General features: G+C 56.0%; 1 protein-coding gene and 1 long non-coding RNA gene across 2 annotated transcripts; one reads left to right on the top strand and one right to left on the bottom strand.

The window, feature by feature from the left end:
• Positions 1 to 303: 303 nt before the first annotated feature.
• On the bottom strand, positions 304 to 15137 carry MYLK2 (myosin light chain kinase 2). Its single transcript, XM_036009684.1, has 14 exons — positions 15001 to 15137; positions 14804 to 14903; positions 14283 to 14339; positions 12854 to 13262; positions 11827 to 12128; positions 10199 to 10304; positions 9521 to 9614; positions 6828 to 6937; positions 6604 to 6745; positions 3399 to 3469; positions 3179 to 3307; positions 2474 to 2626; positions 2190 to 2322; positions 304 to 1251 (listed from the first exon to the last, which is right to left on the bottom strand). Exons 2-14 carry the CDS (start codon positions 14853 to 14855, stop codon positions 1171 to 1173), a joined length of 1839 nt encoding a protein of 612 aa, XP_035865577.1. The 5' UTR covers positions 14856 to 14903; positions 15001 to 15137; the 3' UTR covers positions 304 to 1170.
• On the top strand, positions 13611 to 14328 carry LOC118496813. The gene is made up of 4 exons (XR_004899367.1): positions 13611 to 13664; positions 13881 to 13988; positions 14151 to 14204; positions 14259 to 14328. It is a non-coding gene; the product is annotated as an uncharacterized LOC118496813 (long non-coding RNA).
• Positions 15138 to 21825: the final 6688 nt, after the last annotated feature.

Here is a 21825-nt window from a genome sequence, read left to right as displayed (position 1 = left end):
TGTGAAGAGTGAGTCAATATACACACAAATACCAACATAAAGCCTAACTCACAGTAGTCACCCAATAAATGTGAGCTGGTGCTATGACCTCCCTCTCACAGATGAGGAAACTGAGGCACAAGGGAAGGAAGCCACTTGCCCACGTCACATGCCGGGCAGTCTGTCTGGCTCCTGAGGCTGTGCTGGTGACCACTACACTGCGAACCGACGGATGTCCTTAGGGTGCCCGGCACACGGCGGTTGTCCATGAACAGGGGTCGTCCGTGCCTTCCCCTAAGTGAATGCAGAGGGAAGGAGGCCACATCCAACCTGTACATTTATTTACAAGGCACAAGCTGAGAGCAGGTTGGGGGCCACCCCATGGCCTTCCCACTCCTTCTGGGCCTGCTGACCCTACCCTCTGAGGCCCAAGGGTGACCCCTGGCATGGGGGCCCAGAATGGCTGGGATGAGCTGGCTTGGCCCTCTAGCTAGCTCAAGGGTGGTCTCCCGTGTCCCCCAGGCCCCTCCCCGCCCCCTCCGCCAGGCCTGGGCTGGGCGTCCTCTCTCTCACACGGAGTTCCTGTGTGTTGGTGGTCGGCAAGGAAGGTGGGCGGGAGTGGGACCTGGCCAGATGGTGTGTGCTGGGCCTTATCTGTTGGGTGTGGGGAGGTGGGCAGGGCATGAAGATCCTTCTTCACAAAGCCTGCTCTGTCTCCCCAGCAGCTGGGCCTCAGGAATCGGCTTTGTTGCCTTCCTGCCCCACCAAGAGCCTCCCATCCACAGCCGCAGGAGCCCCCCACACTGGGACCCCCAGCCCTCCTACTTCAGCTAGGAGCGAGCCTGGGCCAGGGATGCCCAGGTGGGGCCGAGCAGGGCAGGGCGACGGTTCCAAGAAGAGGGAGCCAGGGAGGGACCGACAGGCCCGTGGCGTCTGGACTGCGGCCGAAGGGCCGGAGCCCCATCTGGGCAGGCGTTAGCAGGGTGGATTCAGACCACATCCGAGGTGGCTGTCATCGGGGAAGCAGTCACTGCGTGGGGGCGCAGGGAGCCCCGAGCCTCCCAGCCTGGTGCAGCCTTGTCCTGGCCAGCCCAGCCTGGGGTCTGGCCCATCTGCTCCGGCCTTCTGGGCTGTGCGGCCTCAGCCCTGGCCACTGTGTAGCTGCATCCAGGCCTCAGCCACTGCTGGGGCTCAGACCCCCAGAGCCATCAGTGCCCCTGAGCTGCTGATCTTCTTGAAGCGATTGGCAGCGCTGACGGCAATGAAGTTTTTCTGGGGGAGGAGGGAGAGGGGCCCCAGTCAGCATCAGGGCAGGGGAAGAGCCATGGGACAGCTGAGTGTCTCCTCAAGTCCCCTTTACTGCAGGAGGGCCAGGGGCCAGGTGCCAGGGAGGGTGCGGTACTCAACATGGCCACAGGAGTCCGTCCTTCATTCAGCAGATTTGTCTGCCGGACTATGGGCCTGCTCAAGGTGCTCCCAGTAAAAGACAAACCCCTCGCCATGGCCAGTGAGTCCCGCCACACCCTGCCTCCCGCTCTTCTCTGAGCTCGTCTCCCCACCCCACCCCCTTGGTCCTTCTGCCCCATCCACGCCGGTTTCCTGCCTGTTCCTCACACGTCCAGCCACGCTTCTGCCTCGGGGCCTTTGCACTGGCTGCTCCTTCTGCCCGGGACACTCTTCCCCTATTATCACTCTGTTCACCCCTCAGCTCTTTCAGGTCTTCGTTCACATTCTTCTTCTCAAGGAGTCTGCCCTGGCCACTTGCTTAGAAGTGCGACCTCTCCTCTGGCATTCCCGACTCTCCTTATTTTTCCTAGGGCCCTTCCTTAACCCTCTTACTATCGCCCACCCCACCTCCGCCCAAAAGTAAATCCACAAAGACTGAACCTCTTGTCTCTTTTATCCACTGGTATATCCCCAGTGCATGGAAGTAGTAGAGGCTCAATAAATATTTGTGAAATGAAGGAAGGAAGCCTGTGATGAGGTCGGAGACCTTTTCCTGAGCCCGAGCCCCAGATGGACGCCCCTCCTCGGGGTGGAGGGCCTACAGCCAGCCCAGGACAAAGAGAGAAAAGCCAGCCCTGTTTTCCAGATGGGGCCAGGCCTCGTCCACAGAACCTGCCAAGGCAGGGCTGGTGGGGCCTGGGAGCCCGTGCCAGGAGCTCTTCCTGCCTTGCAGCCCCTCCCTCCCCCACCCAGCCCTGCAGTACCTTCCAGCGTCTCTTCATGAGGTATTTCTTAAGCAAGATCTGGGACTTGAGGCGTCGATTACAGCGCTTGGCTTTCTCCGCCAGGTTGTTGAGCCAGGGGTGGGCGAGGCACTGGGCGGCGCTCATGCGGGCCCTGTGGGGGGTGGGGGGGCAGCATGGCGAGGGTGGGTGGCAAGCCTACACAGCAGCAGAGCCCAGCGGGCCTTCCCGCAGTTCCCACCCGGCCTGCACACACGCGCACTGGGCCCGCACACAGGGGGTCCACATCCTGTGGTGAGCCTCACCCCTGGTCCTTGACGATGAGGTTGGAGACGAAGTCTTTGGCCTCATCTGACACAGCCTCGAAGGTCTCCTCGTCAAAGTACCAGTTGCCAGACAGAACATTGTTCAGGGTCTCTGTGTCATCATCTCCCAGGAAGGGGGAGAGGCCACTCAGCCTGGAGGAAGGGGGTGGCAGGGGGCAGGAAAGTGAGATTAGAAAGTCACCTTTGAGGGTTTGGGGGGTGGGGAGATCCTAGGAGGCAGCACTAGGTGCTGTAAAGACCCCCAGCTTCTCAAGTGGGACAGACCTGAGTTTGAATCTGGCTGCGTGACCTTGGGCAAGTCACTTCCCCTCTCTGAGCCTCACTCTTCTCATCTGTAAAATGGGCATAATCATCCCAGCTTCCCAAGGTACAGTGAAGAAGAGGAATGGTGAGTGCACAAAGAAATGGCCCCTACCCCTCTGCCCCCACCCTGGGTCATCAGAGATCTGCTACCCAGAGCCCTGGGCTGGGACGCTATACCTTTAGGGGCCTTGGTTTCTCCATTTGTAAAATGGGTACAAGGTTCCTCTTTCCTAGTTCTCCCTAGCACTCCCAACCCCCAGCAAACCCGTGACTGAGTGAATGGGGCAGTGGGACCACCTCACTGGACCCCAAGGCCAGTCTTGGCCTCAGCTGCCCACCCAGGTGCCCCAATCCCAGGAACACCATTCCCTCGGGGCTCACAGCATGTAGGTGATGACCCCCAGACTCCACATGTCTGTCTTGTCGGAGATTTGGTCATAATTCACCACCTCAGGTGACAGGAACTCCGGGGTCCCAAAATTCACCTTCAGCTTCTCGTTGGGGTTATACCTGGGGATGAGACCAAACGCTCAGAGCACAGCCCCCAGCCCATTCCCAGGCGCCCTCCACCCCTCTGCCCTCCTCCCCGCTCAGGTGGTACCTCCGTGCCAGGCCGAAGTCAATGATCTTCACCAAGTGGCCCGTGGTGTTGACACACAGGATGTTCTCCGGCTGAGGAGAAGGGGTGGCCTGGGTTGGCCTCTGACCTGGCTCACCCTCCCTCCCCGGCCAGGGCCACCTAAGCCCCAGGTGCAGCCGGAAGCCCAGGCTGCCAGAACTGGCAGCCCATCCCAGACCCCCAGGCCCACCTGCTCCAGGCACAGATGTGGAACCTGAGGGCCCGAGAGTGGCTCAGCTGAGGCCTTGCAGCCCAAGGCTTCCGGACGGGTGCAGGTGGTGCTCTCCTTCATGTAAGGCCATGAAGGAACCACAGCGTTCTGGCAGGTCTGTGGTGGAGTGACGGGGGCCCTCAGGGCAGAGCTGTGCCCAGGAGAGAGGCCAGTTCAGGGCCACCACCGGGCACGCAGAGGCCCAGAGACCTTGGGAAGAGCCCAGCAGCTCGGGGCCCCCAGAGGAAACCTCTCGGGCACGGAGGGGGCTTGCTCTAAGATGTGCCACTCTTGTGTCCCCGTTTAGGGGTGACGACATCACCAACAAAATGTCAGGCCCCGTGTCAGTCACTATCCACACGTTAGCTCACCAGTCCCCCCAAACGCTCTGTGAGGCAGAGCCTTTCACTTTGCATCCCCATTTCACAGTTGAGAAGAAGAGGCTCAGACACAGAAATGACTTGGCCACAGTCACCCAACAAGTGACGGAGCCAGGACTTGACCCCAGGACTGTCAGCCCCAGCACTGATCTCTTGATATCACTCTTTCCGCCACCAGCCAGCAGCGACCCCAGTGCACTCTGTGGGGTGGGGGCCGGCAGACAGAATGCCGGAGGGTCGGTTCTTCCAGGGCAAAGATGGTCCTCTCTGGGCTGCTTGCTGTGCACCCTCAGAGTCTACTAACAAAGACACCCGTAGAGGCTCAGCCAGGGCTCCCAGAATCCTGCGCTCCGGGCCCAGATGAGCATGTGAAGGAAGCTACTTCAAGGCTAGCCCCTCCCCATTCTGGGTCTCCATCTCCTCTTCATGTAACACAAGGACACAGGATGAAGCTGAGGTTATAGGTAGGGCAGAAATATGTTAAGTAGTTCACCATGGTGATAAGGCAGGAAATTTTGCCCCAAAACCCTGATTTCTTGATTTTCAGCCCCTCCTGAAACAGCCGAAGCCCCAGCCACACAGCCACGCACGGCCTGACTGAGCTGCCGCTGACCTCGGAGCTGGGGAGTCCTCCTGCTCCCTGGGGCCCCCACCCTTTAACCCGGTTCTGTTATTCAACTGGGCTGTGTGGTCACTTGACCGTGGGCTCCTAATGACACACTTCCTGAGGGCCCTTTTCCCACCGGTGCCTTCGTTACAGCAGGACACCGATGACTTCAATAGCCGGACCTGCTGTCCCACCAAAACAGGGGAAGAAAAGAAAGGTCCCAGGTACAATCAGCTAGGAAAACGACACAGGCTTAGATCTCCGTTTGGAGGATGTGAGACTTTCTGAGAAGCCCCGGTCTGGAAAATGATTCACTCAACTTACTTGACCGTGAAGCCATTCTTTTTTTTTTAATGGAAAACTATTGTTATTCTGAAAGAAGCTCATTTTGGGATACAGAGGCTTAAAGCTGAGTTTCATCCTGGGGCATGGCATTTTCCTTGGGGACCTTGCTCCACCCCCCAAAAATTGGCTTTCCCCAGGGAATGGGAAGCCTCCAATGACATGGTGCCGTCAGGAAATTCAGGGGTCGCCTTTACTCTTTCCTTCCCTCCCCTCCTCCCACCACCACCCAAACCACCAGCAAGTCCAAATGACTCTATTTTCAGATTGCACCCATCCCCTGGCTGCTTCCCATCCCTCACTGCCACTGGCTCCAGCCCCACCATCTCTCTCCTGGCTTAATTCAACAGCCTCCTAAATTCCTTTCGCCATGTTGGCCCCATTGAAATCCATCTCCTTATGTCCTTTCTTCCTCCTTAATCAGTGGGGATGATAACAGGACAGCTGACCCACCTGTCAGCTGGCGGGGGGGTTTGAGCTGACCCCTAATGACAGGGGCTGGGTGCAGCCAGCCCCAGCAGCAGCTCCCCGGTCAGCTCCAGCCCTCGAATGCTCGGGCCTTTTCCCACTTCTTTGATCTCACCTTGCCCATCTCCCCATTACTCATGGGCTTTTTCATAATGCTTTTGATGGTGTTAAATGATCTACTTCTTGGGTCATTATTTTATGGATGTCTGTTTCCCCGAGGAACTTGCAGGCTCCACGGGGCAGGACGTGTCCTTCCTCATCCCTATGGTAACCCCCACGTCTCACGCGGTGCACAGCGGCGCACTAGCAGGTGCTCAGCAGGTATTTATCAAACGAATGTGCAAGTACTGTCCACCTTGCTGACTCATATAACCCACCTTGGAGGGCACTGTCCACCTCTGCTCCCCTGGCCACTTGCCCCACAAACACTAACACCCGGTGGAAGAACGGGGACTGGCTGGCGCTCATGTTGCCCCTGCCTGCTCCGCATCCACAGCCGAGGTCACTCAGCTCCGGGGAGCCACGACCAGTTGATCGTAAGATCTATCGCTTCTCTTAACCTGCTCTGGGCAAGGTGCCGAGCAAGGCCGGAAGAGGGATGTAAATATTCTTTCATGAGCATTTCTGTTGGCATCTACTCTGTGTACTGCTGCACGGACATTGCACTTACTGATTCGTTTTTCTGACTCCCCTTCTAGAACGGAAGCTTCACGAGGGCAGGCATTTTGATCTGTTAGGCTCACCGCTGGATCTCCACCAGCTAGAACACAGCCTGGCACGGGCAGGCCCTCGACAAATACTTGTTGAGTAAATAAGCAGGCACGAGCCGTGTCTCTCAGGGCCCAGCATGGAGGGAGGTGCTTTGCAACACCTATTAGTGAGTTCTGTGAGAGGCACTGAGCTTGGAGTTCACAGGGCTGCAGAAGACACTTTTAACAAGTACCTAGAATTAGACTGGAAGCTCCAAAGAGCGAGGACCAAGTCTTTTGTTTGTTTGTTTGTTTTCTGTCTTATTCTCCACCCCTGGTACTTAGTAAGTGTCCAATACACCCTTTTTGAGTCCACGGGTGGAAGGATGGATGGAGGAAGAGAAGAAGGGGTGGGAGGAGGGTTGCAGCACTGATTTCAAGTGGTCGGACGCTGATCCTGACCCCTCCCAGGAGGCCCCAGCCCCCGTACCTTGAGGTCCAGGTGCAGAACCCGCATCTTATGCATGAAGAGGATCCCGTCGCAGATCTGCCTGACAAACACCATGGTATCCACCTCGGTCAGCTGATAGTCCTCATCCACAATCCTCTCGAAGAGCTCGCCGCCCTCGATGCTGCGTGCACAGACCCCTCTACAGGCTGCTTCCGGGCCTCTGGCACCCCACCCGGCCCCCTGCCCCCACTGCTGGCACTCACTACTCCAAGAACAGGACGATGTCCTGTGGCGTCTCAATGGCTGCATACAGCTGGATCAGATTGCGGTGGTTCAGCTGGTTCATAACCTCGATCTCGAGCTTCACCATTTCCTGGGGGCCAAGGAGGTCGGGGGTACCATCCAAGAGTGATCACTCCCTGCCCTCCACTCTCCGTACCTGCGCCCTGACCGGACCTTGCCTGGACCACTGCCCCGCCTTCTCCTTGCTGGCCTCCGTGGCTCCCGTCTCTCCCCACCCACAAGCCTGTGTCCTCCCCTACCCCTGTCCTTCCTGTTGGAACACAATTCCTTTGGGGTTCCTCTCCTGATGGAATACCAGTATCCCAAGGGCTCAGTCCTCCCAGCTCATCCCTCCCCTCCCTACACTTTCTCCTTGGGCATTCCCCCTGACTAGATAATTCCACCCAAATGTTCTAGCTCTCCAAATACACACCTGCACCTCTGAGCCCTCCTGTGAACTCAGTGTACCCATGTCTCCAACTGCCCGGCCGCCATTTCCCTTGGATGTCTACTAGGCATCTCTAACCTATCGTGTCCAAAGTTAAGCCCCTGATATCACCCCTGCCCCACAACTGGGTTGCCCTCAGCTTGCCCATCAGCAATAGGACCTCACTCTTCACCCAGGCATGCAGGAATAAACGTTAGGAGCTATTCCAGATTCTTCCCTTAATCTTGCTTCCTCACACCCCACATCCAATCCATCACTAAATCTTCAGACTCTACGTTCAAACTAGATTTCAAATCCAGGAATTTGGCACCTCCACCACTGCCTTCCCAGCCTACGCCACCATCATTTGTGACTTTGAGAAAGCTCTCAGGCCAGTTGTCACATTGGCAGTCTGAAATCAGCTATGGTAGAAATATTTACACCACGGAAATCGGCGAACACGGCCAATCAGGCCTCTCCCTGCGCTGTCCCCCCGGTACATCGCATTGCCACCCGAGTTGCTGTGCCTCTCTCATTTTCCCATTCCTCCACTCAGAGCTCATCTTACCTACATTCATTCCTCAGGGAGGCCTCACCTCGCCCACCTGAATTGGCTCCACACTCCCTGTTTCTTAGCTGCCTTCATTTTTCCCCCTAGCCCTTCTCAGTTCCGGGCACCCTGCTTTCCGTTGCATTTTGCTTTCTAGTTGTCTGTCTCTCTGCTCCAGCATGGCAACCCATAAGGGCAGGGACTTGTTTAGTTCATTGTCATTTCCCTCACATGGTGAATGGCATGAAAAAAATTGCTGGATAATTAATTAATCAATAGCTGCCTCCAATTCTTTCACATGGCACATATGGACTGAGCATCTATGCTGAGCCAGGTCCAAGATAGAGGCCTGGGGACCCAGCAGTTAATGACATGGACCCAGGCCCGTCAAAGGGAAGAGACAGAGTCACAAAGCACGTGCCTTCCAATGGTGTGGGGAGCTAGACAGGGCATTCAGGGCTTCGACACTCAGAGCCGCTTCTCATACTCATCCCAGGCTCCGGGCCTCTGCGTGCTGTGCTCTCTGCCTGGAATGCCCGTAACTTCACTCCCTGCTCCTCCTGCCTCGACTCAAGGCTCCCCAGCAGTCACCTGCTATTTCCAGCTCTCAGGCCCCTCCTCCCACAGTCCCTCCTTCCTCATAGTCTTCATTAAGGAGACAGCCAGTCCAGGAAGCTTCTCTGACCCCATGGGCTGAAACAGGAGCCTCCTCTGCCCCCTCCTCACCACACCTGCCCTGGCCTAACTTTGCCCAGTTACAGCTCTCACCTCACCAGGTGGCTGAGTCGTCCTCACCTCCTTACCCCCGACTCCCTCACTCCTTGTGAGCTCGCTCCTTTCCCTCCCTTCCTCCCTCCCTTCCTTCCTTCCTTCCTTCTTCCCTTTCTTCCTTCTTCTCTCTCTCCCTCCCCTTCCTCCCTCCCTTCCTTCCTCCCTTCCTCCTCCTTCCTTCTTCCTTTCTTCCTTCCTTCTTCCCTCCCTCCCTCCCTCCCTTCCTTCCTTCCTCCCCCCTTCCTTCCTTCCTTCTTCCCTTCCTCCCTTCCTTCCTCCCTCCCTTCCTTCCTTCTTTCCTTCCTCCCTTCCTTCCTCCTCCCTCCCTCCCTTCCTTCCTTCTTCCCTCCCTTCCTCCCTTCCTTCCTTCCTTCCTTCCTCCCTCCTTCCTTCCTTCTTCCCTTCCTTCCTTCCTTCCTTCCTCCCTCCCTCCCTTCCTTCCTTCCTTCTTCCCTTCCTTCCTTCTTCCCTTCCTTCCTCCCTCCCTTCCTTCCTTGCTTCCCTTCCTTCTTCCCTTCCTTCTTTCCCAAGCTCTGCTCTTGGGCCCTGCTGAACTGGGCCTGAGCTGGGTGCTGGAGGCAGAGCTCTAGACCAGGCCTGTTACCCATGGTGTTCCCCAAGGGTAGGGACCACATTCACTCCACTTCCGGACCCCGCCGCCCCGCCCAGGGCCTGGCCCAGAGCCTGCACGTATCAGCATTTGTGGACTTGAACAAAGCAGAGGGCATGACTGTCCTGTGCCCAGAAGGGGAAGTCCCAGGATGAGTTCACTCATGGAGGCGTCTGGTTCACACTTAGGGGCATCAGGCCCCAGTGGAAGGGCTATCCGTCTGTCCATCTAGACAGACACATGGGTAGAGGGAGGTGAGAGGCTCTCCTACTCCAAGACCCGCCCCTTTCACACAGCAAGCCCCCACCCCTACTACCTTGTCTTTGGGTGTCTGTTTCTTGATGACCTTGGCTGCCAACTTGAGGCCCGTGGCTTTCTCTGTGCAGGTGCAGACCGCTCCAAACTTGCCCCTGGAGAGAGAAAAGGCTGGGAGTGAGGGGGTCCCCAGGGACAAGGGCTGAGGGAGGCCTGCACTCTGCACCCATCTGGGTCCCCACCACGAGATGGGGACACTCGCCCCAGCCAGCCCCAACTCCCCCCTAAAGCTCTACTGTGAGGACAATGTCTGAACTACAGAAACTGGGGACACGGGAAGGGCAGGCTGATCTGAACGGTGGCCTCCGATGTGACAACTCACAGGCTTGTGGCAGACAGGGGCCCGCGGCTCTGGGCCCCAGGGGAGGAGCCCTTCGGTGCCTTCTACAAGGCAGGAATGACCGTGGGAGGGTCAGGGTGGGGCCTGCGACCGAGGGAGACAGGAAGACACTGTGTGCTCCCTGCAGAAAATACAGAACGACTGAGGTGTCCATGTGAGTGACAGTGACATCATCAGACATCAGCAACACGAGAGCTTCCACATGACAGGTGCAGCCACCAGAAGCAATTGTGTCCACGTGGGTCACGGCCAGTGGGGTGTGGTGGGGCCTCGCACAGGGAAGATGTGAAGCCCCAGGGGGTTTGATGCTCTTCGGGGGCTCAGGGTCCCCGAGCTCACCCGCCCAGCGCCTCCTTGGAGTTCATGATGAATTGACTGTTGACATTCCCCGTCCTCAGCTCCACAATGCGGTGGGGGAAGGGGGCCGGGGGTGGTGGGCAATCGTCTGGAGCAGAGCAGAGCCATCAGTCAGTGCCAGGGGCTGCTGAGGATCCACCCTGGTACCACCCCGCCCCGCCTGGCTTGGGCCCAAACAGGGAAGTGCACGGAGCAATACCTAGGGGACAGCTTGTCTCCAGGACAGGGGCCTGGGGACCCAGTTTCCAGTTTCAGCTCTGCCACCAACATGCACAATGCCTCTGACGGAGGGAGGCTCAGCCTCTCCCCGCACAAAAATGGGGATGGCTGATTAGACCACTCACACCCGCCCCAGCTGTCTGCACTTCCCTTGAAGGAACCGCTACAGCAGTGCAGTGCCAGCTAGGGGTCACTGTGTCTGATGGGGTAGGTGATGGGACGTGCCTACCATCCCCTCAGATGTCACCACAAACTGGCCTGTGGAATGGGTGTCTAAGCTGTGCAGGGCCCGGCGGATGAGGGAGAGCGGGAGGGGACGGAGCGGGAAGGAGGAAGGGACAGAGTTCGGTAGGGAGAGGCTGCCACCTAGTGACATCCACCGGGAACGGGGCCCTGGAGGCCGACAGGCTGAATCGTAGGGAACGGAAACCTCTTTATAAATAGCAAGAGGTGGCAGGGAAGCCGAGCTGGTGATAAATCAGACGGCCCTTGGAGGTGGTTCAGGTCCCGTCACCCTGAGGATGTGATTTCAGGGCGGGGCGGGGCGGGGCGGAGGTCTCGGCGGAGGCTCGGGGAAGGAGGCAGGACTCCTGGCTGCCGCCCAGCCGCCAGGCCCTCCCACCCTGTCTGGGTGGCACTGTGCCGCTCACCAGGCAGGCTGGCGGGTCTCCCAGGGCACCTCGGCCCTGAGCGGGGGTGTCAGGACACTCTGGGCTCTCCTGACCCCAACTCACCCCACCCCCAGCCTCACCACACCTTTGCCCAGGCCTATTCACCTACTCGCCAAGCTCACGCATGCTCAGAGGCTCCCTGCTGCCCGCTGAATAAACCACCCGCTCCGAGTCTGATGATTAGTTAATCCATGCCCCAGTCCTGCCGCGTCTCACGTGCCCAGCTTCCCTGGTCACTGCTTCCACACAGAAACCAGTGCTCCTCAGCTCACCAGTCCTCTGTGGCTCCCATGACCCTCCCCACCCCGTCCAGGATGTAGTTTAACTACCGAAGCCTGGCATTTTAGTTCTTCTACTACTGACTTAAGATTCCACTGTCCGGAGAGTTGGTATTGCACCAATAATATGCGTGGCTTTCTTCAAAGTCCCATTTTAGCCAAAATAAAAGAAAGCAAAAGTGAGCTCTGGAGTCAGGTCATCCTGCCAGTAGCTATGGGTTTTGCAGTACCTACTCCATTTCCCTTCTCTGAGCCTGTTTCCCCATCAATCAAAAGGGACGAGGCGCTTCTGCTTTCCAGAGCCCAACAGCACTAAGATGAATCCGCCTGGGTGAGACATGGCTCAGAGCGGTTCGGCCTCTAAACTAATGAGACTTGGGGAACCCCCTTCCCTCCTCCCTGGCCCACAGGCAGCCCCCGCCCATGCCTGCCCCTGGCCTACCCAAAATCTGGAAGCAGTCCTCCTCCCTGGCTGTGGGACAGAAGGCCTGCCCCACCTCCGATCTCTCCCGGGACACAGCCTGGAACTCGATCCCCCTCGAGGTGTCCCCTTGCACCTTGGCCTGGCCAGCCTGGCCTGAAGCCTTCTCTCCCGCTTCCTCCTGGCTGCCTCCCAGGATGTTTTTCCCTTCTTCTGCTTCCTTGGCTGGTTCGGGATCCGTGGGGCCGGGGGTTATGGGCACCCCTTCAAAGATGAGCTCCGATGCCTCGTTTGGGGGCTTCTCGGCCAGCAGCTCCTCAGGGCTAGAAGGTGAGAACACAGAGGTGATGCCCTCAGCAGCCGCAGCCCCACGGCGGCCTCCGGCAGGGCTTCCTCCTTCCAAAGCCTTGTCTGCTCCCTGAAGCTGATGGAACCCTGCCCCTTCCCCAGCCCCCGGTGCACGGGGTAATGCATCCAAATTCACTTTATACAAAATTAAGGGATGTTAATATTTCCATAAATGACCGTGATCATTATTTGACTATCAACACACTAATCGATCATTAATAACTATTAATGAGATTGTTGATATAGTTCATCATTATGTGGATATAATTAGGGAGATTACATAGCTCTTGGTTCATAAAAACTGTGGCAATGCAATTGATATTAATATAAAATTTAAATTGATATGGTGTTATTATTGTGGTTTACAATACTTCATTAATGACCTCATTAATATCATTAACATTCAGGTAAGTGTAATTGATTGCATCATAAGACTGACACTTTATTATAAAAAAGTATTAGTAAGTTATGAAAGTATTAGTAAGGATCTACCAATCTAGTTAGATCTAGATGACTAATGTTATTAGTCATCTTTCCATGTTATACTGATAATTATACTAAGAAGAGAGATTATCCTTTCCTCTTGACATCTCGGCTCCACCCTGGGTGGACCCAATGATCCTCAGGACAGAGGAGCTCAACGAGACCCCTGGGGACAGAGCCCAGGACCCCTCCCCGCTCCCAGGCAGGGGGCATTCACCTGGAGATGACGGCAGGGCAGCTGGGGCTGTGTAAAAAGGCGGGTAAGCCACTCTTGGCCCCTGCTCGGCCCTCTGCCGCCTTCTTTCCTGCCTTGGGCTCTCCGGGATCCTGGCTGCCCGAGGTCCCCTGATTGTCGTCCTCGTTGGGCTTCTTGACACCGGCCCCCACTTCTGGAGTCTGGGTCTGCTGGGGCAGGGCTGCTGGCTGCCCCACACTGCCTTCCGCAGGACACTCACCCAAGCCGCCTTCTCCCTCGGGGCCATGGCTGCCAGTTGAGGGTTGGGCCGGGGCATCATCCCCTTTCTCTGAGGCAGGGACTTTGTCACCTTTCTTCAGGGTGGGTAGACCAGGTTCTTTCTTTGAGTCTGGGGGACCAGGTTCTTTCTTTGAGTCTGGGGGGCCAGATTCTTTCTTTGGCTCTGGGGGGCCAGGTTCCTTCTTTGAGTCTGGGGGGCCAGATTCCTTGTTTGGGTCTGGGGGACCAGGTTCTTTCTTTGGGTCTGGGGGGCCAGGTTCCTTCTTTGAGTCTGGGGGGCCAGATTCCTTGTTTGGGTCTGGGGGGCCAGGTTCCTTCTTTGGGTCTGGGGGGCCAGGTTCTTTCTTTGGGTCTGGGGGGCCAGTTTCCTTGTTTGGGTCTGCGGGGCCAGTTTCCTTCTTTGATTTTGGGGGGCAAGTTTCCTTCTTTGAATCTGGGGGGCCAGGTTCCTTCTTTGGGTCTGGGGGGCCAGGTTCCTTGTTTGGATCTGGGGGGCCAGTTTCTTTCTTTGGGTCTGGGGGGCCAGGTTCCTTCTTTGATTTTGGGGGGCCAGGTTCCTTCTTTGGGTCTGGGGGGCCAGGTTCCTTCTTTGATTTGGAGGGGCCAGGTTCCTTCTTTGGGTCTGGGGGGCCAGGTTCCTTCTTTGATTTGGGGGGGTCAGTTTTCTTGTTTGGATCTGGGGGGCCAGGTTCCTCCTTTGGATCTGGGGGGCCAGGTTCCTTCTTTGATTTTGGGGGGCCAGGTTCCTTCTTTGGGTCTGTGGGGCCAGGTTCCTTCTTTGGATCTGGGGGGCCAGTTTGCTTTTTCGGGTCTGGGGAGCCAGGTTCCTTCTTTGATTTTGGGGGGCCAGGTTCCTTCTTTGGGTCTGGGGGGCCAGGTTCCTTCTTTGATTTTGGGGGGCAAGTTTCCTTCTTTGAATCTGGGGGGCTAGGTTCCTTGTTTGGGTCTGGAGGGCCAGTTTGCTTTTTCGGGTCTGGGGGGCCAGGTTCCTTCTTTGAATCTAGGGGACCAGGTTCACTCTTTGGATCTGGGGGGCCAGGTTCCTTCTTTGGATCTAGGGGAGTAGGTTCATTATTTGGATCTGGGGGGCCAGGTTTCTTCTTTGGGTCTGGGGGGCCAGTTTTCTTCTGTGGGTCTAGTGAGCCAGGTTCCTTCTGTGGGTCTGGGAGGCCAGGATCTTTCTCTGTAGCCGGGGGTCCTTCACCTGCTGCACCTTGAGGTGCCTTGTCTGTAGAGGAGGTGAGATACCCGTCAGGATTCAGCCCCCTCCCCCTCTTTTCCCAGCCAGGCTGGCCAGAGACCGGCTCTGGGTCCAGGCCCCCACCAAGGCAACGGTTTGCAAATGCTGGTTCCATGGAGCCTCCGGAGCCACTCAATGGGCTCTAGAGGTGGGCTGCTGGGACCGCAGAGGCCTGCACGGGGCTTCTGGTCCCCTGGTGGGCCTGGGTGCCCCACCATCTCTTGCCCTGTGCTTAGCTGTCCATGGGAGCTTGACATTTTCCTAGTCTCTCTGGGAAGGAATTCACGTAGGCTCTTGATCCAGCCCAGTCCTACCCAGAGAGAATTCTGATTTCTGAGTCCCCCATGCACCACACAAGGAGGCTAGGGCATGAAACTACCACTGAGGAACCAGCCCAAAACCTGGAGTCAAACACCCAACCTCCTCCCCCGTCTCCTGGCCCAGCTCGGCACCTGTTGATGAACTCTGGATTCCCGGCTCAACTGCTCCATTTTCTGTCGCCATGAGGTAGGGAGGCGTATGCTTCTGCTTGTCTAACTCAAGTCTTGCTAGCTGCAGAAAGAAGCATGAGGTGTATCAGGCCTTTGGATTCCTCCTCTTGTCGCGTCGAAAGGAAGCCGGGGCCAGCTGACTGAGGGGAGAGAGGTACCTGAAGCAGAGAGGGGCAACCTGGTAGCTGTCTGTTGTGCAGCGGCTTCCCCGGAGCTGTCCTGGGGCAGTTGTAAGGGACTGGGCCGGGTGGGCAGAGGCGGAGGCAGGGGCGCCCACAGGGGAGGCGGGGACGGAGGAGAGGATCTCTTACACCAGGGGCCATGCAGCTCGGACTGCCACCACCTGTCACTCTTGGCCCCCATTCAGAGGACACAGCATTCTTCCCACGGACTGACTGGGGGGAGAGTGGTGTTGGAACGGGCAGGAAGAGAAAAAGGAGGGGGTACCTGGGGCCCCAGGGGAGCAACCTTCTCTCAGGCTTTGGCCTGAACCGGATCAGGGACGGGGGCCTGGCAGAAGAGGGACTCTCAGGCAGTGCTGAAGGGCAAGGCTATGCCCAGGCTGGGCCCTGGCTCTACCCACCTGAGTGCCTGGGGTTCTCTAGGTATCCCAGAACCTGGTTAGAGCCACACAGGCCCAGAATAATCGCCCCGACCCTAGCACCCAGCTCTGTGCCCATGAACCTCACCCCTGGCAATCAGACCTACCTGGAACATCTCTGGGCAAGAAATTGTTGCAGGGGCACTTGCTCAGCATGCCCACGGGCCTGAAAGCCCTCTCTTTGGAAAATGTCTTTTTTTCTTGGGCTCCTGGGGAGGTGGAAGTTGTCCCAAGTGACTGTGGGAGATGGTCAGTGCTCAGGGCCCCCACCCCCAGCCGCCCCTGGTCTCGCCAATGGCTCGCCTGGAAGGAGGGAGCTGATGGACAGTCTTTTCCAAGGGTCTTCCCCTGAAGGGGCACCCTTGGGGGCCGCTCCAGCCTGAGGTGTTCTGACCAAGATGGGGTGGGGTGAGGTATGATCTAAGGGGTCTCCCATCACCCAGGCACTGCCTGCCCCCAGTCTTTCTCTGAAGGGAGCTTGAGAACTAGCCGAGCTGTGTGCATTGGAAATAGCTCTGGAGTAGGCGTCTGGGATCAGGTCCTGACTGTGGCGAGCCTCAGCCCCTCTGTAAATGGTGGAGACACCCCCGGCCCTTGGATGGAACGGGGCGGGGGCGACCTGAGGACACAGCACGTCTAAGCAATGGGAAACTTACAGCTCAGCTGTAAAGGAGGGGAGGAATCTGTGAATGAACTGATAGGAAGCAACCTCCAAAGCAGGAAAAAACCAAACAAACAAAAAGCCAGGTGCAGAATAACATGCAGAAAAAGCTATCATTTGGGGGCAAGGGAGTAAAATATATAATATTTAAGGAAATTGTATATGTAATGACACATACATTTTTACTCTGTGCACATAACAATGGCTTTGGCAGGAAATGTGAACAATGGGGCCGGGGTGGGAGGGAGATGAATGCCTTTCACCTTTCGTTTGAACCATGAACTGTGTGGACAGAATGCTAGTCAGAGGAGGACAGTGCAGGTGAGAAAAAACCAGAGCTGGAGCTCCTTCCTCCTTCCTGATGACTTTTGCTCTTCCTGGCACCCCTCTCCTGACCACTCCCGTGTCCCTCCGCAAGGTCCACTCAATGGTCTGCCTTTTCTAGAAAGCAAAAATCACAGCTAATGCCTGTCTAGTACTTGCCACGTGCGCCAGGCCCTGTTCCAAGTGTTCTTGTGTTGATTCACTCATGTGATCTTCAGAACAACCCGGCAAGGTAGGCATGACGACAGATGGAGAAACTGAGGCACGGCGAGGGTAAGTGACTAACCCAAAGCTGTCTGGTTTGGCAGGGACTGAGCTGGGACTGAGCCCAGGCTCTCTGAAAGGAAGGGAGCCCCCACTTTTCTGAGTCTTAAAATATCATCTTGATAATTCAACTCTGGGGAGCTTTCATCTTATTTCCTAGATGAAGACAGGGAGGACTGAAAGAGTGAGCAACTTGCCCTGGCTGGTGTGGCTCAGTGGATTGAGCGCCGGCCTATGAACCAAAGGGTCATGAGTTCGATTCCCAGTTGGGACACATGCCTGGGTTGTGGGCCAGGTCCCTGTTGGGGGGTGTGCTAGAGGCAACCACACATTGATGTTTCTCTCCCTCTTTCTTCCTCCCTTACCCCTCTCTCTAAAAATAAATAAATAAAATCTAACAAAATAAATAAATAAAATCTAATAAATAAATAAAACACAAAAAGAGTGAGCAGTTTGCTCCAAGTCACTCCACAAGGGCATTGAGGGAGTTGAGCCACAAATGTCCTTCTTCACAGCCCAGAGTTCTCTCTCTTCTGTAAAATTTCCCAGCCTGTGCCTTGCCCACTCTCCCCATGGGGTCTCAGCATTCTGATAGTTTAAACACTTCCTCTCCGGGCCTATTGTCAGGAGCCCCCAGGCCTCCATCGGGTCATCCCCACAGCAGGTTCTAGTTGAGCTTGTAACGCTAGATCTCCCTCCTCTGGCCTCCTTCAACCCCGGGCCGATCCCACTGTTGACACCATCTGGGAGCCCCTAGAGGTCAGAGGCGGTGTGATGTTCACATGTGCTCCCAGCACAAAGTGTGCTTGCCAGTCAGTGCTGGGGGAGTGACTAGCGTGGGTCTGGACCGGGTTTGCGGGATTACTCTGGGGCGGCCCTTGCTGATGCCCTCTCGTTATCAGCGTGTGTGTTGTCAATACCGCTCATCTCCTGAGTAAGGGCCCACGACGGGCCATGCCTGACTCTGTTAAAGGCTTCACCCAGCCCATTAGGTCCTCACAAGGGACTCCAGGGGCCAAGGGTCAGACCCCTTTAATGGCGCAGAAACTAATGCTGAGAAGGGTTAAGAGGCTTGTCTCTAGAGTCACGAAGTTATTGAGCAGCTGCAAATCCAGAGCCACCTCCTGATGAGACCACAGTCCAGTCTGGGACAACGTGAGGGGTGTGATTTTGCTACCTTTGTCACTGTTGTGATTCCCAAATAATAACCAGCATTTTGAAAAAGACTTTATTTATTTATTGTTAGAGAAAGGGGAAGAAAGGGTGAAAAAGAGGGAAACATTGATGTGAGAAACATTGATCGGTCACCTCTTGTATACACCCCAACCAGGGACAAAACCAGAAACCCAGGCATGTGCCCTGACTGGGAATTGAACCGGCGACATTTTGGTTTAAGGGACAGCGCCCACAAAACTGAGCCACACAAGTCAGGGCAATAACTAGCATTTCTTAAACTTACGTAAACAGGCCAGACCCTAGGTAAGCAGCTTCATGAAAGTCTTCCATTCAATTCCGGCAATCTAGGTAGTGGTTAGGAGCTCTGTCAATCAAGCTGAGACTAATAACTGAGGCATGGGCAAATGCTTTTGCTCGTTTCCGCATCTGTAGGAGGGGCATCTTCCTCCCAGGGGAAGGGATAGAAAGCATTTGAATAGTGCATGGGTACATAGTAAGTGCTTTTAAAATGTCAACTATTTCAACCCCATTTCAAAGATGTGACAGGAAAACTGAGTCACTGAGCAAACTCACAGAGGTGGGTTGGAACCACCTAATCCAAGGCTCGGCTCGTTACCTATCGATGTGCCCGGGATCTCTCTCCCCAGGTGGCTGGGAGCGTGTCGTGAGCACAAGTATCAGAGTGCTTGTCGCTATCCCTGTGGGGTCTCCACAGTGGTGTGGACACCCCAGGTAGAGGGCTCAGCTGTCCCTGCAGCCTCCTCCGTGGTCCCTCCCGCTAGAACGAGAGGCTGGCCTGCTTTCTGGATCCACAGGATGGCCTGCAGCTCGCTGGCCGCCCAGGCTGAGCAGAGCTTGGCCAGCTGCTCCTGGGAGTCCCTGAGCTTCGCCTCGGCTCTCCCTTGGAGGCACAGGGTGGGGCACAGGGAAACCTCCTCCACCCAGCTGGGGGCTGCCAGAGCCCCTGCCCACCCTTAAAAAGGGGCTTTCCCACCCTGCACCAGCTGTGCAGCCAACGTTTTTTGCCTCTCCAGGGGCAGGGCAGGAAGTAGGGCAATGCCAGGACCAATTAAACCTGCCAGAGGAATTAAGGTCAGCAGGATGCAATTATGCCTGTTGGATTTAACAAGGCCAGAGGGAAGGCATCTCCAGCCAGAGTTCACGGCTCCTTAGGCCTCTTGCCCTGGATGGCTCTGCGCTTCAGAAGCCTGGGCTTTTGGGCTCACCCATTCCTGGGATTTCCTTGGGAGTGGAGGGGTTAACTCCAGCCGGGCACTGCTTCCTTGGCTCCTAGGAGGAAATTGACCCAGCCAAGATGCTTTTAAAAGGACCTGCTCAGAGGAGACATTTCCCAGCCTCACCCTGCTCGGCTGTGATGGAAAATTTAGGGAGTTGAGCAATGACCTTCTGACTCTCAGGAGAGCAGCCAAGTCCCCTCACAACTTCCCTCTGGTCCTGGTATGGGAGCCGCTCAGGGCTGTTTTCTCCTGCCCTCTCCCACCCAGGGCCCCTGTTTTCTCTGGCCCTCCCCCACCTGGGGCCCCTGTTTTCTCCTGCCTTCTCCCACCCGGGGCCCCTGAGCCCGGGGCTTTGGCATTACCTGTCAGGCCTCTGGACAAGCTCTAGGTAAGTTAGGTAAGGCTGCTGTCCTTACAGCGGACCCTCTCTCCTACTCCCAAGGCTGTATGTCCAGTGGACATAGGTTTCTCTGGGAGCTCAGATGAGGCACTGTCCCACCCCAGAATTGCAGCGTTTCATTGCAAAGATTATTTGCCGAGTGTTTTACTCTCTGGCAAGGACTACACTGGTCACGTTGGAGACAGAGAGATGGAGCTGGGGACAAGCTGTAGCATCATCACATAGTGCATTTTAGGTGGAAAAGACTGTCAGATCATTCATGAACTTGGGATTCTTTTTTATTAAAAATATTTATAGAGAAAGTGTCTGGTGGAGTAGAAATATGCCTATGAACAGGTGTGGTACACAACTTTTAGTCTTTGTTTTTTGTAAGTTTTTCTGAACTACTTGTAACTGAGCAGATTAATAAATAATTCAAAACATATCAATATGGACTCATATTTCTACAATTCAGGACAGAAAATGGGAGGAGCTACATGTGAGCTGTCACATCTGGTGGGGCTCCAGAGGAGGAATCTCAAGACTGTGAACAGTGATGCTTTTTCAGCCAGGGGCCTGGCCAGCGCAGGCTCCCTCAGTGCCCAGGCCCCAGAGGTGGCTTCAAGTGGAGCCCCCGCACCTTTGCCGGGTGGCTCATTTGGAGCATCTGTACACCACAAGGTTGAGGGTTCGATCCCCGGTCAAGACACATAATTAAGTTGCAGATTCGATGCCTGGTTGGGCGTGTTTGGAAGGCAACTGATTGATGTTTCTCCCTTTCTCTCCCTTCTTCTTTTAAAAATCAATAAATATATCCTTGGGTGAGGATAGGAAAAAGAAGAAGAAGAAGAAGAAGAAGAAGCAGCAGCAGCAGCAGCAGCCTCCCTGGAATGTGTCTCGGTCACCAGCATTTCAGGTGGTTTTCATGCACACCCAAGTTTAAGGAGCCCCCCTGTCAGGGGACCAGCTTTGAGGCACCCCTGGGAGCGTCCCATGGGCGCAGTCCCATGTGCATGTCCCTCTAGAGCCCTCTGGGCTGTGCTCCTCAAGGCTGATGCACATGGGGACGCCTGGAGAGCGTTCACAGCTCCCGAAGCCTGAGCACCCCCTGAGCTCAGACCAGTTGAATCAGAACACTCAGTGGTAGAGCCCAGGCTGTGGGTACTTTTTTACATCTCCCTAGAAGGTTCTGGTGTGCGGTCAGGGTTGAGAGCCACTGCTCTGAGGCCGTCCCAGGGTCATGACGCCACTGCGTTTCCCTGGAATGCCACTGGGCGAAGCAGTGTACACGGGTGGGGCTCCGTTCTGACTTGTATCGACTATGCACGCTGTCCCAGCATCTGGGGCTCTTGGGACGCAGATGCCCACTCTGAACACACAGAGACCATGTCAGTGGATTCTGTACCCTGTACAAAACGTGCTGACGTTAACAGGGATAGCCGCTCATGTTTACTGTGCATTTACCACGTGCCCGACACGGGTATTAACCCCTTCAATCTTCATAAGCAACCTTATGAGGTAGATACTGTTATTACTCCCATTTCCGAGAGGAAACTGAAGCACAGAGGGGTGACTTGCCCAAGATTTGAGAGAGAGGATTCCCATGGGGCTGGGATGTAAACCCAAGCCGTCTGGCTCAGCGTCCTCACACTCACTACTCCACGTCACAGAGTCGACGTCTGCTGAAAAGTCAGTCTGTGAGTGGAGATGACGACGTCACCAGCCTGGAAGCCCCAGGGCCTGGCACTCAGTAGGTGCTCTGTAAATGCTGACCAATAAATGCTGCTACTTCGACAGGGCCCGGAACCACGGGCACCCAGACCAGCTCCTCCTTAGCTTTCTCCCTCTCCCCCATCTCAGCCCGACTTCTCTGCGGCATAAACAGCAAAGCCAGAAATAGCCGGCTAATGACGTCAGAGGAACAAGGTCATCTGAAAACTGACCACAGCCACTGGACACCTCCCGACAGGATCAAGTGGCAGGAGGGGACCCCAGGCTGGTGCAGCTGTTCCAAGAACAGGAAACATCCCGGGAGCAGACTTGGAAGCACCACCTCAGGAAGGCCGCCCTGGTGGGGGCGGGGGCCGAGCAAAAACACATAGAAGAGTAGGAGCAAGACGCAACGGCCAAGGAGAGACCTGGGAGTTGAGAGTAACTGGGCTTTATCTGCCCCAGAAGTCCCTCCTGTCACTCGATCCCAAGGAATGGCTCCAAAAGTGGGGAATGTGTCTTCTGTCCCGGGAGCAGAGGCCAGCTCCTCCGCCCACCATGGTGCTATTTATAAAAACTTAGGTCCGTTTGTTAAACTGAGTTACCATAAGAACCAGGGGGTGCGTGCAA

This window comes from Phyllostomus discolor, chromosome 9, assembly GCF_004126475.2.
Source record: "Phyllostomus discolor isolate MPI-MPIP mPhyDis1 chromosome 9, mPhyDis1.pri.v3, whole genome shotgun sequence".
Lineage (NCBI taxonomy): Eukaryota > Metazoa > Chordata > Mammalia > Chiroptera > Phyllostomidae > Phyllostomus > Phyllostomus discolor.
Note: the sequence above shows the minus strand (reverse complement) of the source record. Positions and strands in the feature narration are given on the sequence as shown.

What these genes read in the sequence shown, in the direction of transcription:
- MYLK2 (XM_036009684.1), bottom strand. Translation starts at nt 14,855, where the DNA reads ATGGCGACAGAAAATGGAGCAGTTGAGCCGGGAATCCAGAGTTCATCA. An exon ending in ATCGTCCTGTTCTTGGAGTA is followed by an intron (nt 6,746 to 6,827) that starts GTGAGTGCCAGC and finishes CTGTGCACGCAG; the next exon opens with CATCGAGGGCGGCGAGCTCT. An exon ending in TCATGAAGAGACGCTGGAAG is followed by an intron (nt 1,252 to 2,189) that starts GTACTGCAGGGC and finishes CTCCTCCCCCAG; the next exon opens with AAAAACTTCATTGCCGTCAG.